The 19,123-nt window shown below is 39.1% G+C and overlaps 1 protein-coding gene across 1 annotated transcript in view; it reads left to right on the top strand.

Annotated features, from left to right (window-relative positions):
* fzr (fizzy-related) overlaps positions 1–19,123 on the top strand; it is a 378,342-nt gene that overhangs the window by 16,075 nt on the left and 343,144 nt on the right. The window contains exon 2 of the mRNA XM_067139092.2: positions 1,011–1,160. Coding sequence (XP_066995193.1) covers positions 1,020–1,160 — 141 coding nt within the window. The 5' untranslated portion in view covers positions 1,011–1,019. The remainder of the gene's footprint in view (positions 1–1,010; positions 1,161–19,123) is intronic.

Raw genomic sequence — 19,123 nt, forward strand, 5'->3', positions numbered from 1 at the left:
TAATTTTGCATATTGATTTTAATATATTTGAATTAAAATGTAAGATATTGTATCATTTTTGCAACTTGTTCTATTTCAAAACTCTGAGGGTGAGGGGAAGGGACGGGGTCTATGACATTTTAAGTTTTCTTGGGGGGGGGGGGGTTAATGGACTGGAAAGTTCAGGAACCATTGTTAAAGAAATAATTGGATATCTCTTGTCAATGTCATTTTATCAACTGCTAAAGTTAGCCAATCAGGTCACTTTGCATGCAATTTCAAATGGGCTTTGCGAGACATTGTTGCTAAATCTGCATGCCCCTTAAGACTGGCTTGAGAGCCATGCTGAGAAATCAGCATCAAACACAAGCACACTGTAGGTTTCAACATGTGACGCTGTAGCGTACTTGCTATGGTACGATCCTGTCAGCTCGAAGGTCTGTGTTCATATCCCTCCTGTGGTGAAAGTTATTTCTCTGGTGCTCTTAAGCTGGGCAGATTTAGCAACACCACCTTGCAAAGCCCATTTGAATTCACTCACCAAGCAATCTGACTGGCTAACTTCAGCAGTTAATGAAATGATCATGGTACGAGATATCAAATGATTTCTTCCAAATTATTTATCAGTATGACCAACCCTCTTACGCTCATATACCCGGTTCAATTTGTTTTCAACCACCCTGTATAGATTAGCAAATGGAATGTTGAAAGGTTTAGTGTACAGGTGTGGTGTTCAGTATGGGAGGTCATAATTGCTGTGTTATATTCCTCTCATGTTCACCTGGTACCTCCTTTAAAGTGCTTTGTAATGCAGTTATTGACATTGGAACTAGCCTGATAATGTCTAGAGAACATTGTTTTTTTCTGATTGTTACTAATGAACCAATGGAAATCCAAAGTTGTTCCTCTAGAAATGTAGACATTTGTTATTGGTAATATTTTGCTCTTGACATAAAGAAATTTTTCAGATCTTTATGTATGACTGGTACTGTACTGTGTACTGTAAAATTAAGTTTAATTTATGTTTCCAGGGTTTTGATATGTTTAATCAGGACTACGAGAGGCGGTTATTGGTTCATCAAAATGGTTCAGCAAATGATCAGGAACACTCGAAAATTAACTTTCCCGTCGATACGACAGATGTTCGTAGTTCAAGACACATGACACCACCCAAGATCCTGGTATGTATTTATGACTCCACTGTATAACTAAGAGTAGGTTCATTTCTGTAATTTTTTTTTGTATTGTAATGCTCCATATCTGTCTGTGAATTAAGTAAGCTCCTCCATAATCTTCTATTTCCAACTAGCATTGTCACTCACTTAATTCCACACCTGTTATTTTTAAATCAGTAAAGACTGAGTCTAACCATCATTGCCTTTGTCTTCCTCTGCTGCTTCTATCCTACATTGCCAAATCCTTTTTTTTCTACTAGGAAACTTATCCCCTCCATTTGCCTCATATGACCATCAAAACTGTCAGAACTGCTTCATACACACATCTTTGTCCATCCAGTTCATTCCTAACTTAGCCTTTATCTCCTTATTGTGGGTGACTTCTTGCCAATGTTCTCACCTGTTTATACCGGCACTTGTTCTTACTGCTTTCATGTCTGTTGCTTCCAGCTTATGAATAAGGTGTTCTGAATCACTCAGCTTTAATTCATGTGCTGCAAAACTGAGCAGTGTAAGGATAATTTTGTCTGAGACCTCGCTTGCGGAGTACCATTATTCAGAACTGCAGGTTCGCTGCATTAGCATTTCTTCACACTAATTTCACTTACTGTATTACGATCCTGAATGAATACACATCTAAAGTAATTGAAATGATCCACCAGATCGAGTTTTGTATTACCTACGTGACATTCAGTCCTCTTAGGTTTGTCGCTACCATCATTAGTTGAGTTTTGTGTATTCTTATTTTCATATCATCAACACTTAATTTATTTCCAGGCATCTGCAGGCAAGGGTTACTCGCCCTCCTGCTCTGTGGTTAAACGCTGAGATAAAAGCAACAATGGCCCGCTGTGATGCTTTGTTCCACCAGTACAGAGCAACAAAAGAGCAAACAGATTTCGAACAATACTGTTGTCTACGGAACAAAACGAAACAATTAATTAGAAACAGTAAATTTAAACATATCAGAAATCAAACCAAAAATCTCAATACAGTTAATGCGTGGAATCAGTTACGTTCAATAGGAATAGGAAAAATTAAAGAACCTCATATTCCAACAATATCGTTGGACACACTTAACTCTCATTTCACTGGTAATCAGATCAAAGAAACTCGACCAATTCCATTAAATCTCAAGCGAAAGGAGCAGATCATATTCCAATAGGCTTCATAAAAAATGTCATTGGCGCAGTATTACCGATCATTACTCATATCTTCAATTACTGTATAAATTCAGGAACTTTTCCAGACATTTGGAAGCATGCTCTAGTGATTCCAGTATTAAAGAACACCACATCAAATTATCCATCAGACTACTGCCCTATATCAATACTCTCTCCGCTTGTGAAAGCCCTTAAAAGACTAATTCACGAGCAACTAACTGAATATCTCACAAATCATTCACTACTAGACCCGTTGCAATCTGGCTTCAGGAAGGGCCACGGTACGACGACAGCACTCCTTCGGGTAACAGATATCAGGCTTGCTATGGATAAGTGACAGGTGACAGTACTCACGCTCCTTGATTTTAGCAGTGCATTTGATACAGTGAACATACAACTACTACTTTCAAAATTGCGCTCCCGGAATGCGCTCAATTTCTTTATATCCTACCTCACAAATAGTCGTCAGTGTGTCTCAGTAAACGATGTTACGTCCAAATGGGCTATCAGATTATCTGGCGTGCCTCAAGGATCTGTGCTTCGACCTTTATTATTCAGCCTGCATATCAATGATATTTCATCCCCACTTGTCAACTGTAAATACCATCTGTATGCTGATGACCTAAGGTATATTACCATACCAGTGTAGATAGTATATGCGAAGCGATCCAGCATATGAATACAGACCTACGACTCACAACGTATGCCAGGAACAATGCCTTACTCATCAACCCACGAAAGACCCAAAGCATAATAATTGGACACAAAAAATTACTATGTGCTCTAAATAGTAATCACAATCCTCCTCCAATTACCGTTGATGATACCGAAGTGCCATACTCCAAGATTGTTACAAACCTTGGGGTCACCTTAAATGAGACTCTGACCTGGAATGAGCATATAATTAATGTGTGCAGAAAAGTACATGCATCTATTTATCCTTTGAAGCATCCTAAAAATGTTCTCTCATTGGACCTTATATTAAAACTCATACAAACACTTTATTTCCAATCTTTGACTACTGTGACAGTTTATTGACTGACCTAACCTGTGAACAAGCTACAAGGTGTACAGAACTCTTGAATTCGATATGCCTTCCAGCTCCGACATGATGCTCATATAACACCATACTACAAAAAATTGGGATGGCTACGTTTAAATGACCGTAGAAAAACACACCAAATGAGCCTCGTCTATGAGTTGCTTTCTTCAAACAGCCCCACCTATCTATCGTCCAATTTTAGGCTTCTTCCTTCGTTCCACGAAATTAACACTCGCTCCGGATCACTACTTGAAATAGGACCGCATCGAACAAATACCTACAGCCATTCATTCCTGGTCTCTGCTACGAGGTTATGGAATACGATCCCGGATGATATTAAAAAATCTTGCTCGTCTAGGACATTTAAAACAGCCTACCGTAAATTCCTCCAGAGTACATACAGTTGACTTGAATGAATGTAAGAGTGAATGACGTGTGAATGAAACCAAACATTACGTTCTAGATTTAAGTTCTTAGGCTATCCCATTTACGTTCTTACTACTCTCATTTAAGGCTATAGACTGTTCGTAGAAATAGACTACATAGTAACATCGATTTTAGTACACTCAGATCGTAACAATACTAATACTAATATTCAGTTAATTTATTTTAGCCTTATATTTGAATAAGTTTTCCTTTAAGCTAGTTGTAGATATATTCTTTAGGTTATAAGTTGATATATTTTTTGTTATTATCCACTCTCTATTTATCCTATAATTTTTCATGAGTAGTAACCTTAATTAATTGTATTATTGTAATTCCTTATCTGACATATCTCAATAACAGTAATTGATTACAATGATATTTTAGATTAATACTGTAAAAGGCCAATTCCAGACATCGCATGTTTACATTTGTACATTTCTTTTTAACATATATATGAAACTTACCACCTAAACAAATTGAGATTTATGCCTAATAATGCCTAGATGATACTTAATAAACCCCACAAATTTCATTATCTTAAATCTGATGTATGCGATTTTATAAACTTTTAAACGTAGCGATCGGCGTTTACATGGGACGGACTTTAAACTTCGCATACCTTTACGTTTTTTCTAAATTCTGCGAATTGTGGTAACTTTTATTAGTAATGTTAATATATTGTTTACAAGAAGGACAAATGTACATTTTGTGAAAAAAACCACATGTGTAAGTTGCGTAATGTCTGCGTAATATATTTAAAAGCGATCGTCGCGTGTTTACTTGACAGCGTTGCGGGATTACACGCGCGAATCTGTGTTATGGCGACATGGCATGAGGGGCTAATAAATCTTTAACTCCGCATCAAATACGATCACTGAATGATAAAACGTATATTTAATATTGCAGCAAGTAATAATAGAGAAGGGGCAAGATGGCGCAGCGGACAAACTGCTTGCGACCATCAAGGCGGACTGGGTTCGAGTCCCGATTGATGCATCTGTGATTTTCGATGTGAAAGTCACGTCCGGTGGTTCGGATTTCACGTAAAATATGAGGTTCCGTCGCTTATGATAGTGTGATTATCGGTTACGTAAAACTACAAGCTTCCTCCCAATAATAATAATAATAATAATAATAATAATAATAATAATAATAATAAGATATATAACTACATATACTGGTACGGACATGTGGCCTAAGTAAAGTGTTTTTATGAATTGTCACGCATTTATTTAACACTAATAACAGTGAATGTAAAATGAACTAAAATATTTAAAAATATCTGGACATTCAACGCTTACCAGTACGTAGCCTACAGTTTGAATGAAAGCTTGATCAGAAAAAAATATAAAATGAAAAAACAATTATGTTCATTCTGCTTCTGGTGTAGACTCCTCAAAATACCATTTCCCACGAGTAAATCGAGGTACTGGTAATTTTCTTTCGATTTCACTTTCATTTTAAAAGCACTCGTCTTTCGTCAGTGGTTCACAAAACAGTTTAGCTTTGCCGTGGCACTTGCGAAAATCTATGGTACAAACATAATACTTGGAATGTTTCTTTCCGCTTTATTTTCTAAGGACGAAGTCTCCCACTTCAAAAGTCGTATCACGGGGTGTATTTTTGTCATCTGCTTCGATCTTGTAGTCTGGATGTAGAGTGTGTGTGGTAGTTGTTTCTGAATAATATTTTCTTGTCTGAACTATGTATTTTTTTAACACCGTCAACAGCACCTTTCCCGTGACCAGACACAAAAAAAATTCCAAGTTACATTCATTCCAAAAGTTTTCTTAAAAAACGTTTGGATTGCGAACATGAACCTTTGCTTGAACTGGCTCGCCGCCCCGTCCGAGAAGATAAACACATTTGTGATTTCTGGTCGTTTTTCCTTGATGTCTGTTAATACTCTGCCTAAAAATTAGTGCGTGGCATATTTGTCATGCTCCACATGGTCAGACATAATCGCATATGAAGCGTGATTTCCTCCCGCAAATCACGCAACAGGAGTAAATATCGTAATTTGTCGGCAATGCCAATAACCCTGAATTTCATATTGTGGAAGAATAGTGAAATTCTCTGCGAAATCCACTTGCAAAACCATTGAATTTTCAGTTGTTTGTTTTTTCTGTACATCGAACATTTTGCTTTGCATTCTTTTAATAAATGTGTGTTTCATAAACAAGGGGCACGATTTTACTAGTTTATCAAAACACTCTTGAACTGTGCCAGTTTCTTGAATTCGGGATATGTGATTTTCATCATCACTTTGCCACTCGTACCACTCAATTTCGTCTCCAGCATTCCTGCACACATGGCTCCATGCGACGGGGAACTTCCCGGCCGCGCGCTCGCGAGAACGTCGTAAACACGCGACGTATTTTACTATCAGCTTCGTATGAATCCATTTGAAATTTTAAACGAATAATATAGCAGTTTGAAAGGGTGTACAGTTTTGGCTTTGCATACCAAATTTTATTTAAATTGAGCCACGCACTTTTCATCTACAGCAACTTTTTTACTTTTTTCGTCGCGTGTTTACACGGCCTGCAGCAATAAATTCGTCGCCCTTTACCTTACATAAACTGTTAATAACCTAAATAGGTACTTTACTATCAAGAGAAAGAACATTACAATTAACATTTACCATAATTATTTTGATACCTTTTCATCATAATAAACAGTAATTCCTAAAACATTGAGAAATATCAAATAAATTTAGACTGCACATAAAGGTTCAATTAACCACACAATTAAAAATTGAAAGACATCAATAAATGAATACATATCATTAAATTAATAAAATTTAATGCTTTATCTATCATAAAAACGAATTGTTGAGTTTTATTTTAAACTTTACTTCTTTCCTTCTTGGGTTGACAATTCTCTGGAATCAGCCAAAAATAAAAAAATTGTATGTGGTTAAGTGTAAGAGAGGGCCAAGAGCCCTAACTTTGCCACTTAATAAAGACACAAATAAATAAATAAGATATTAGATTACAAACTTTCAGAACAGTCTGCCATTAAGACCAAGTCATTTGCACTTCTGACTAACGGAATCCATCCTTGTTCATCATAGGTACAAGATATTGGTACAAATGAGTACTGCATATGTTTTGTTCCTGACGGTTGTCACCAGTATGTTTGAATAGAATTGAATGTCCTTGCTGCCCCAATGTGAACCATATTCAGGGTATGCGTTTTCTGGAAAAATAGGGAAAACGTGGAAAACACAGGGAAATAAAAATGCAGAAAATACACAGGGACATGACTTGTCATCTCAAAATGTAAGCTTACGATCTAAGACCGGATGCAAACGGAATGATTGAACGAAACTGATATGTAGACACAACGCGAGTCATATGCATTGAGTAGTACTTTGAGAGAGGGATAGAAAAGACAGAGTGAGTGTGTGCAGTAGAGAAGGAGAGTGAATGAAAAAAGATAGACCTACTTATACTAACATCTCAGAGATGACAGTACACAAGGTGTGCAACATGTCTAGTACTGCGTTAATTTGAGTGTGGTGTAACTTACAGTTAACTTTTAATGATAACATAATTCCAGGTCTTTACCTTGATAGTAAAAGTAAATGTTCGTAGATAATACATTTCCCCAATTAATTTGTAAATGCCTTGTTCTCATTAAACAGAAACTTAAAATAGAATAATATGGTAGGGAACCTCTTTGGAGGCAGCCCTGCTCATGGAGTGGCGCCCCTGCCTATATGAGTCCCAGAGCACACTGACCCAGTGTGTAGCATCTGGTAAGGGTCCCAGCTCAGGGTTACGAGCAAAGACGTCAACGGGATCTACGGCAGAGAAGATGGACTTCAGGATGGTGGGGATTGCGGAAGAGGCAGCCCAGTGCTCGGGGAATAATATGAGTTAGTGTGACCAGACATCCTCTTTTATCTGGACTTGTCCTCCTTTTTAGACTATTGTCTGGGATCTGGATTGATAATTACTTATTAAAGAACAAAATGTCCTCCTTTTTTAGTGAATCTGCTTATTTTGGGGTAATCTGTTTTACTACTTCATTTTTACAAGTATTCTTCCTTATGCAACAGCATCATCTATATCGTATCGATATACAGAAATGTGATAATGTGATTATGGATATACAGTACACGTGATTATTCTATGCATACCTTGTATTGTGATAACAGATGCTATTTGCCACTCTCTATGTTGCAATAGTCTCTTTTAGCAATACGCGTCAGAAAACTGCTGTGTTAATGTGTGACAGCTGACGTGACAAGCGATAGGAGATAACCGGGATTTGAAAGAAGCCTGTTGTAAATGGATGGCTCTGAAAAGTGATAATTATTGTGATGGTGAAATGGAGTATTTGCAAGCTAAGTCTAAATCTTTTCAAATTTTTGATGTGAAAACTTTTGATCAGTTCTGCAGTTTCAAACAATTTCTGAATGAGAGTGGTAATGACCCTGAATTTAACAAGTTACCTTGTCAGAAAAGGGCAAAGTATTTCAGTTCGTGTAAGTCAGATGATGTAGTGCAGAGTTATTAAAACTTGCAGAATACTTTTTCTTATACCAAGGCACAATGGCAGAATACTTTTTTCTATACCAGGGCACAATGCAAACGTAGAAAGACAATTCTCATTGATCTCAGCACAATGGACTGATAATAGGAACCATTTTTAAAGTAGAATATGTAAAAATCCTCTTAATGGTTCAATATAATCTAGAGGAATTTATATGTGTATCTTATTATAAGATATGTTAGACGTGCCAAAATTCCTGAAGGTAAATTCAGGAAAATACCAGTAAAATGTGTGAATTAGTTTCATTGTTTACATTTTGTAAGAATTTGCTGTGTAATCTGGAAATGGAAAAGTGTTGTTTATGTATGGGAAAATTAGAATATGCAAGTCTAAATTCATACTCTCAATGGGGGATATTCGTCCTCTTTTTTTTTTTTTCTTTTTTTTTTTTTCTGGCATTGTCCTCTTTTTTTTAAATAGTTTTGTTCTCTTTTCTTATCAACTTGTATCTGGTCACCCTAGTGTGAGTACACTATTCATCAGGAGTGTTTGTTTCCTATGTTAGGCATGGCTGCAAGGGCGTCTGTTCCCCATGTAAGGGGCTGCCTGAATAATTGTTGGCAGTTCCTCTAAAATGCCTTCGGGAGTGGCGACCCCATCGTAATAGTAGCCTAAAATGATTGGTGGTAATTATCAGCCTCGGAAAAGGTTAGGGCATACCCTGATAAAAGCGACGCACAGTTCTTCTGCTGGGGTGCTGTGATAAGTTGGCTACCAGCCATTAATATTATGAAGGTGGAAATAATAAATGTTTTGACCCTGATAGGAAAATCAGAAGAGTTGATTGATTTGATGGAGAAGGAGAATGTTGCAATGATGGGACTGAGTGAGGCCAAGTGGAGGGGAATGGGAGTGAAGAAGATGAGTAGAGGGTACACCCTATACTGGAGTGGAGGTGGTGAGGCAAGGAATGGAGTAGGAGTGATGTTAACAAAATCCTGAATGAAAATGTGGATAGGGTGGACTATGTTAATGCTAGAATAATCAGAGTGCGACTGAGGACGGAAGAAGGAGTGAAAGATTTCATCCAAGTTTATGCACCCCATACGGGACTGCTTAGCTCTGACCCAACACAAATGAAAATACCCCCTCCTTTAGACCCTCTATCCCGTCTAAACGCTAGAAATTTTGATCTGAATATTTCTGAATTGTATACATTATCCGATAACCAACTTTCTGTTCCCACAAATATATCAGGGTCACTTGCATCAACTAAGTCTTCAAATTTTGCGATTTTATTACCAATACTTCCGCAGTTTACCTGCAACAATCTAAGAAACTTACCCGATCGGGATCACTGCCTCTCACAATGTCCTATTGGTGGCCGCGATGTCGTTGTAGTTGCATTGAATCTGCTCCCGTTGTGGATTGAATTGAAGGCAAGTCAAGAACCGATGAAAATATCATTCCACGCCTGGAAAATAATTCCTTCTTATCCCGGTTATCTCCTGTCTCCTGTCAGCTGTCACACGTTAACATAGCAGTGAGCTGATGGCATGTTGCTGAGAGAGAAGCATGTAATACACAGATTGGTAAATAGTGTGTATTATCAGTTATCAAGACATGCATAGAATAATGGCATGGACTGTAAATCCATAATCACATTTCTATATATTGAGACTCATGAAAACAAAGTAGTAAAACATATTACCCCAAAACAAGCAGATTCACTAGAAAGGAGGATTTTTTTTAAAAATCCACCCGGACACCAGACAGTGGTCTAAACAGGACCTGTCTGGATAAATGAGGATGTCTGATCACCCTGTTTCTTCCCTGCTGACATACCTTGATGCTAATTTTCATATTGTACCCAATGCACCTCTTTGATTTCCAGGGTGTTAGATTGCATGCTTTCAGCAGAGTCCAAACTGCTTACTACATTTCTTCCTAACTGTATCACTCCCTGCCATTTTATACCTTTCAGCAAATGATCCATGTAAACTATGTAAACTATGAACAACAAAGGTGAAATATTACAGCTTGTCCAACCCCTGTAACTACCCTGAAACAAGAACTCATTCTATCAACAATTCTCATTGTGGTCCAATTGTCAACTTAAATGCATTTAAGAGTCTGGAATAACGTACACGTAACCCCATAAGCCCTTAGAATGGTGAACATATTTTCCCTTTACACTCTGTCATATGCTTTTTCTAGATCTACAAAACATAACTGTCTGTCCCTCTTGTAGCATTTTTCAATTACTTGGTTCATACCGAAAATCTGGTCCTGACAGCCCCTCTGTTGACTGAAACCACACTGGATTTCAACCAGCTTACTTTCAACCATGGTTCATGGTTCATGTTTGTGGATTACTGTAGTCACGACCTAGTTCGTGAACCATGGGCAACGGCTGAGTGCCCTAGTAAGTGGTCCTGAGAGTCGGGATACCAGTTGGTATGGAATGGGAGTGGGCATCTCGGACATATTCTGAGTCATGGCCCTCCTTGTGCTCAGGCGGCTAGGACTATACAATTCACCGGCGGTCCATAACCCGTTAGAGGAGTGATCCTCACTTGGACTATGTGCAAGTAGGGTAGCATCCTGCTTCATGAATGTACCGAGCTCAGAACACTTTAAGCAAGCCTCAGACCTATGGGAGTATCGGAGTCCCACTCCCATTTGACAGGCGAGGGACTCCTTGGAAACAGCTTGGCGAACGAAATGGAATTCGATGCGGAGCTATCAATATTAATGGGGCTTATGGAAGAAAGAAAGTAGAACTGGCTGAGTCAGCAAAGAGGATGCATTTGGATGTGCTAGGAGTAAGGGATATTCGGGTAAGGGGAGATAACGAGGAAGAGATAGGAGATTATAAAGTGTACTCGACGGATGTTAGAAAGGGAAGGGCAGAGTCTGGGGTAGGGCTCTTTATCAGGAATACAATTGCACGCAACATAGTTTCTGTTAGGCACGTAAATGAGCGAATGATGTGGGTAGATTTGTCAGTTGCAGGTTTTTTTTTTTTTGCTATTGGCTTTACGTCGCACCGACAGAGATATGTCTTATGGTGACGGTGGAACAGGAAAGGGCTAGGATTGGTAAGGAAGCGGCCGTGGCCTTCATTAAGGTACAGCCTGGTGTGAAAATGGGAAACCACGGAAAACCATTTTCAGGGCTGCCGACAGTGGGGTTCGAACCTACTATCTCCCGAATACTGGATACTGGCCGCACTTAAGCGACTGCAGCTAAGTTACAGGAATTAGGACTAGAATTGTGTCCGTGTATTCACCATGTGAGGGTGCAGATGAGGATGAAGTGGACAAGTTTTATGAAGCATTGAGTGACATCGTGGTCAGGGTCAACAGCAAGGATAGAATAGTGCTAATGGGAGATTTCAATGCGAGAGTTGGGAATAGAACTGAAGGATACGATAGGGTGATTGGTAAATGTGGGGAAGATATGAAAGCTAATGGGAATGGAAGCATTTGCTGGACTTCTGTGCTAGTATGGGTTTAGCTGTTACGAATACATTCTTCAAGCATAAGGCTATTCACCGCTACACATGCGAGGCTAGGGGTACCAGATCCATGATAGACTATATCTTAACAGACTTCGAATTCAGGAAATCTGTTAGGAATGTACGAGTTTTCCGCGGATTTTTCGATGATACAGAGCACTATCTGATCTGTAGTGAACTAAGTATCTCCAGTCCTAGGGTAGAGAAAGTGAAATCTGTCTGCAAAGGAATAAGGGTAGAAAATCTCCGAGAGGAGGAAATTGGACAGAAGTACATGGATATGATTAGTGAGAAGTTTCAAACAGTGGACAGTAAGCAGGTTCAGGATATAGAAAGAGAATGAGTGGCATACGGGGATGATGTAGTAGAAACAGCAAGGGAATGCCTAGGAATGACTGTGTCTAAAGACAGTAAAAAGCGAACATCTTGGTGGAATGATGAAGTGAGAGCAGCTTGTAAACGTAAAAAGAAGGCTTATAGAAATGGCTCCAAACAAGGGCCGAGGCAGACAGGGATTTGTACGTAGATGAAAGAAACAGAGCGAAACAAATAGTAGTTGAATCCAAAAAGAAGTCGTGGGAAGATTTTTGTAATGACCTAGAAAGGCTAGGTCAAGCACCAGGGAAACCTTTCTGGGCAGTAATAAAGAATCTTAGGAAGGGAGGGAAAAAGGAAATGAACAGTGTTTTGAGTAATTCAGGTGAACTCATAATAGATCCCAGGGAATCTCTGGAGAGGTGGAGGGAATATTTTGAACATCTTCTCAGTGTAAAAGGAAATCATCCTTGTGGTGTTGCGAACAGCCAAGCTCATGAGGAGGAGGAAAATGATGTTGGTGAAATTATGCTAGATGAAGTGGAAAGGATGGTCAGTAAACTCCATTGTCATAAAGCAGCAGGAATAGATGAAATTAGACCTGAAATGGTGAAGTATAGTGGAAAGGCAGGGATGAAATGGCTTCATAGAGTAGTAAAATCAGCATGGAGTGTTGGTAAGGTACCTTCAGATTGGACAAAAGCAGTAATTGCACCTATCTATAAGCAAGGGAACAGGAAAGATTGCAACAACTATCGAGGTATCTCATTGATTAGTATACCAGGCAAAGTATTCACTGGCATCTTGGAAGGGAGGGTGTGATCAGTGGTTGAGAGGAAGTTGGATGAAACCCAGTGTGGTTTCAGACCACAGAGAGGCTGTCAGGATCAGATTTTCAGTATGCGCCAGGTAATTGAAAAATGCTACGAGAGGAATAGGCAGTTGTGTTTGTTTCGCAGATCTAGAGAAAGCATACAACAGGGTACCGAGGGTGAAGGTGTTCACTATACTGGAGGACTATGGAATTAAAGGTAGATTATTAAAATCAGTCAAAGGTATTTATGTTGACAATTGGGCTTCAGTGAGAATTGATGGTAGAATGAGTTCTTGGTTCAGGGTACCTACAGGGGTTAGACAAGGCTGTAATCTTTCACCTTTGCTGTTCGTAGTTTACATGGATCTTCTACTGAAAGGTATAAAATGGCAGGGAGGGATTCAGTTAGGTGGAAATGTAATAAGCAGTCTGGCCTATGCTGACGACTTGGTCTTAATGGCAGATTGTGTCGAAAGCCTGCAGTGTAATATCTTGGAACTTGAAAATAGGTGCAATGAGTATGGTATGAAAATTAGCCTCTCAAAGACTAAATTGATGTCAGTAGGTAAGAAATTCAACAGAATTGAATGTCAGATTGGTGATACAAAGCTAGAACAGGTCGATAATTTCAAGTATTTAGGTTGAGTATTCTCCCAGGATGGTAATATAGTAAGTGAGATTGAATCAAGGTGTCGTAAAGCTAATGCAGTGAGCTCACAGTTGAGATCAACAGTATTCTGTAAGAAGGAAGTCCGCTCCCAGACGAAAGTATCGTTACATCGGTCTGTTTTCGGACCAACTTTGCTTTACGGGAGCGAAAGCTGGGTGGACTCAGGATATCTTATTCATAAGTTAGAAGTAACAGACATGAAAGTAGCAAGCATGATTGCTGGTACAGACAGGTGGGAACAATTTCAGGATGGTACTCGGAATGAGGAGATAAAGGCTAATTTAGGAATGAACTCGGTGGATGAAGCTGTACGCATAAACCGGCTTCGGTGGTGGGGTCATGTGAGGCGAATGGCGGTGAATAGGTTACCTGGGAGAATAATGGACTCTGCTATGGAGGGTAAGAGAAGTAGAGGTAGACCAAGACGACGATGGTTAGGCTCGGTTTCTAACGATTTAAAGATAAGAGGTATAGAACTAAATGAGGCCACAACACTAGTTGCAAATCGAGGATTGTGGCGACGTTTAGTAAATTCACAGAGGCTTGCAGACTGAACGCTGAAAGGGATAACAGTTTATAATGATAATGTATGTATGTATGTATGTATGTATGTATGTACTTTCAACCACTAATTTATGCAATTGCAATAAACAGTTATAATTTGAAAACAATATCCTCTCACCCATGGGTAACTAATGCAGATATCGAACTCGAATTTATTATTATGAAGGGTTACATCCATTTATTATTACATCATATGTACATACGATATGATCGCGCTGTTTGTGAGTATATGTCATGAAACATGTGCTATATGTATTCATATCAGGTCAGTTAATGTAAAGACCTGTAAATTAATATTATAATATATTCTTACCTGTATATATAAATTGTAATCCATAATTGTGAAGCACACTGTAACTTCCCGAATGGTAATAGGCACGAGAACGATTGAGAATATTCCATACATTATAATCTTATGTATTATGCACTCACGAGTTTTGGAGAAAGTATTGCTTGTAATGTATCTTTCTGGAAGCCTGGCCAGGATACCTATATAAAGAGATGATCTTGACGGTGAAGTTAGTTCCTGTTTAGTGAGTTATTGTTCAGTAGAGTTATGGTCCCCCTCTATGAACCATGTGACCTTGCCGCGGTGGGGAGGCTTGCGTGTCCCAATGACGCAGATAGCCGAGCCGCCGGTGCAACCATATCAGATGGGTATCTGTTGAGAGACCAGACTAACGAATGGTTCATCAAAAGGGGGGTAGCAGCCTTTCGGAAGTTGCAAGGGCGGCAGTCTGGATGATTGACTGATATGGCCTTGTTTTAATACTCAACATGGGTTAGCTGTGTTGATACTGCTACACGGCTGAAAGCAACGGGAAACTACAGCCGTAACTAACTCCCGAGGACATGCGGCTCTCTCTGTATGACTGATGTACTGATGATGGCTTCCTCCCAGGTAAAATATTCCGGAGGTAAACTAGTCCCCCGTTCGGATCTCCGGGTGGGGACTACACGAGAGGGGGCGATCATCAGGAAGATGGATACTGACATTCTGCGAGTCGGAGCGTGGAATGTTAGAAGTTTGAATCGTTGTGGTAGGTTAGAGAATCTGAAAATGGAGATGGATAGACTAAAGTTAGATGTAGTTGGTATAAGTAAAGTACGTTGGCAGGAAGAAGACGATTTTTGGTCAGGTGACTACCGAATTATCAACACGAAATCAAACAAGGGCAATGCAGGAGTTGGTTTAATAATGAATAAGAAAATAGGGCAGCGGGTAAGCTACCTCGAACAGCATAGTGAAAGAATTATTGTTGTCAAGATAGACACCAAACCAATGCCCACCACAATAGTGCAGGTCTATATGCCTACTAGTTCAGCGGATGACGAGGAAATCGAAAGAATATATGAAGAGATAGAAGATTTAATACAATATGTAAAAGGTGACGAGAATCTAATTGTGATGGGAGACTGGAATGCAGTGGTAGGCCAAGGAGGAGAAGGTAATACAGTAGGAGAATTCGGATTGGGACAGAGGAACGAAAGAGGAACTCGGCTGGTTGAATTCTGCACTGATCATAATTTAGTCTTTGCCAATACTTGGTTCAAACACCACAAACGGCGGCTGTATACGTGGACGAGGCCTGGAGACACTGGAAGATATCAAATAGACTTCATTATGATTAGGCAGAGATTCAGAAACCAGGTGTTGGATTGCAAAACTTTCCCAGGAGCAGACGTGGACTCTGACCACAACTTGTTGGTCATGAAATGCCATCTGAAGTTGAAGAAATTGAAGAAAGGAAAGAATGCAAAAAGATGGGATCTAGACAAGTTGAAAGAAAAGAGTGTGAGGGATTGTTTCAAGGAACATGTAGCACAAGTGCTAAATGAAAAGGCTGAAGGAAACACAATAGAGGAAGAGTGGATAGTCATGAAAAATGAAGTCAGTAGGGCTGCTGAAGAGATGTTAGGAAGGAAGAAAACATCAACTAAGAATCAGTGGATAACTCAGGAGATACTAGACCTGATTGATGAACGACGAAAATACAAGAATGCTAGAAATGAAGAGGGCAGAAAAGAATACAGGCGATTAAAGAATCAAGTGGATAGAAAGTGCAAGGTAGCTAAGGAAGAATGGCTGAAGGAGAAGTGCAAGGATGTCAAAGGTTGTATGGTCCTGGGGAAGGTAGATGCTGCATACAGGAAAATCAAGGAAACCTTTGGAGAAAGGAAATCTAGGTGTATGAATATTAAGAGCTCAGATGGAAAGCCACTTCTAGGAAAAGAAGACAAAGCAGAAAGGTGGCAGGAACATATCCAACAGTTGTATCAAAGTAAAGATGTAGATAATTTGGTTCTGGAACAAGAAGAGGCTGTTGATGCTGATGAAATGGGAGACCCAATTTTGAGGTCAGAGTTTGACAGAGCTGTGAGAGACCTAAATACTAACAAGGCACCTTGAATTGATGATATTCCTTCTGAATAGCTGACTGCCTTAGGAGAAACCAGCATGGCAAGGTTATTCCGTTTAGTGTGTGAGATGTATGAGACAGGAGAAGTCCCATCCGATTTTCGGCAGAATGTTGTTATACCTATTCCCAAAAAGCCGGTGCTGACCTTTATGAAAACTACCGCACCATTAGTTTAGTATCTCATGCCTGCAAAATTTTAACACGTATTATTTACAGAAGAATGGAAAAACAAGTTGAAGCTGAGTTGGGAGAAGATCAATTTGGCTTCAGAAGAAATGTAGGAACACGAGAAGCAATCCTGACTTTACGGCTGATCTTAGAGGATCTAATCAAGAAGGACAAGCCCATGTACATGGCATTCGTAGATCTAGAAAAGGTATTCGACAATGTTGATTGGACCAAGCTATTTACGATTCTGAAGGTGATTGGGATCAGATACCGAGAATGAAGAATTATCTACAATCTGTATAAAAACCAGTCTGCAGTGATAAGAATCGAGGGCTTTGAAAAAGAAGCAGCAATCCAGAAAGGAGAGAGGCAAGGCTGCAGTTTGTCCCCCCTCCTCTTCATTGTTTACATAGAACAGGCAGTAAAGGAAATCAAAGAGGAATTTGGAAAGGGAATCACAATCCAAGGTGAGGAAATCAAAACTTTGAGATTTGCCGATGATATTGTTATTTTATCTGAGACTGCAGAAGATCTCGAGATGCTGCTGATTGGTATGGACGAAGTCTTGGGTAAGGAGTACAAGATGAAAGTAAATAAGTCCAAAACAAAAGTAATGGTGTGCAGTCGAACAAAGGCAGGTGATGCAGGAAATATTAGATTAGGAAATGAAGTCTTAAAAGAAGTAGATGAATATTGTTACTTGGGTAGTAAAATAACTAACGATGCCAGAAGTAAGGAGGACATGAGATGCAGACTAGCACAAGCAAGGAAGAGCTTTCTTAAGAAAAGAAATTTGCTCACTTCAAACATTGATATAGGAATTAGAAAGATGTTTTGAAGACTTGCGTGTGGAGCGTGTTATTGTATGGAAGTGAAACATGGACGATAACTAGCTCAGAAAGAAAGAGAATAGAAGCTTTTGAAATGTGGTGTTACAGAAGAATGCTGCATCAAACCAGTCTATGGACTGATGACTCAAACAACAACAACAACAACATAGTTATGGTGTAGCAAGAATATACTTGTGACCACGTGTACGACGTGCTTTTAAGCAGTCAACTGTTTTGTGTTCCAAGGTTGTATTCTCCATGTGCAGCGATTGGCTTTTGTGAAAGTGGCGGCTTGGTGATGCGAGTGTTTTGTTGTGACAGCAGTGATCAAGGTTATGTGTGTGTGTTTAATTTGTAAATACGCGTAAATAAAAATAATTGTATCAGCTGGCAGCATCTCGTGTGCGTCTTTGTGGATATGTTATAATCACACCCTGCTTTCCAAAATGCCAGTGAGCATCTTGGCTGCTATACTGATCAGTTAAATACCTTGATAATTGTTGCAATACTTCCTATTCCTTTGCTTATGCATAGGTGCAATTACTGCTTTTCGTCCAGTGAGAAGGTACCTTGCTAACATTCCGTGCTAATCCTATTACTCTGTGAAGACATTTCATCTGTGCTTTCCCAATATATTTCTTCATTTCAGGTTTAATTTCTGTTTTCATCTACTCCTGCTGCTTAATGACAGTGGGGTTTCATTTACCATCCTTTCCACTTCCTCGAGCATAATTTCACTGGTATTGTTCTCCTCCCCATGAATGTGTTGTTGACAACTTCAACTGAATATTTTCAAAAATATTCTGTCCACCTGTTCAGTGATTCCCTGGGATCTACTATGAATTTACCTGTGATTTACCCAAAATGCCATTAATTTCACTTTTCCCACCCATTTTAAGATTCTTTATTTCTGTCCAGGAAGGTTTCTCTACCACACTCGTCCAAGCCTTTATCGGTTACTACCTAAATCTCCCTGCAGTTTTTTCTTGGTCTCTAGAATGATTTGTTTCTGTTATCTACATATAATTGATTAGTTGATGTTTGGTGCCATTTTTTACATGTGGTTTTTTTATTTTTTTATTTTTATTATTTTTATAAATGTTTTCAAACTGCTCTGAATTCTTCATTCTGCCAAGATGTTCATTTTACCCTATCTTTACACACAGTCGTTCTTAGGCATTCCCTTGCTGTTTCTGTTATATACAGCATGCCTATTTGCTGCCCATTTTCTTGCTATATCCTGAACCTGCTTACTCTGTATTCTTGGAACTTGTCACTTATCAACTCTGTGTACTTCTGTCTAATTTATGTCATCTTGGAGTTCTCTACCCTTATTCTTCTGCAGACAGATTTCACTTTCCCATCCTAGACCTAATGATACTTAGTTCACTGCAGATCAGGTAATGGTCTGTATGATCAAAAAATCCCCAGAATACCTGTACATTCCTTACAGATTTCCTGAATTCAAAGTTGTTTGTGATGTACTGTAGTCTGTTGTGGATCTGGTGCCCCTACCCTCCAGTATGTAGTGGTG

The sequence above is a fragment of the Anabrus simplex genome, chromosome 2 (assembly GCF_040414725.1).
Source record: "Anabrus simplex isolate iqAnaSimp1 chromosome 2, ASM4041472v1, whole genome shotgun sequence".
In the NCBI taxonomy this organism is placed as follows: domain Eukaryota; kingdom Metazoa; phylum Arthropoda; class Insecta; order Orthoptera; family Tettigoniidae; genus Anabrus; species Anabrus simplex.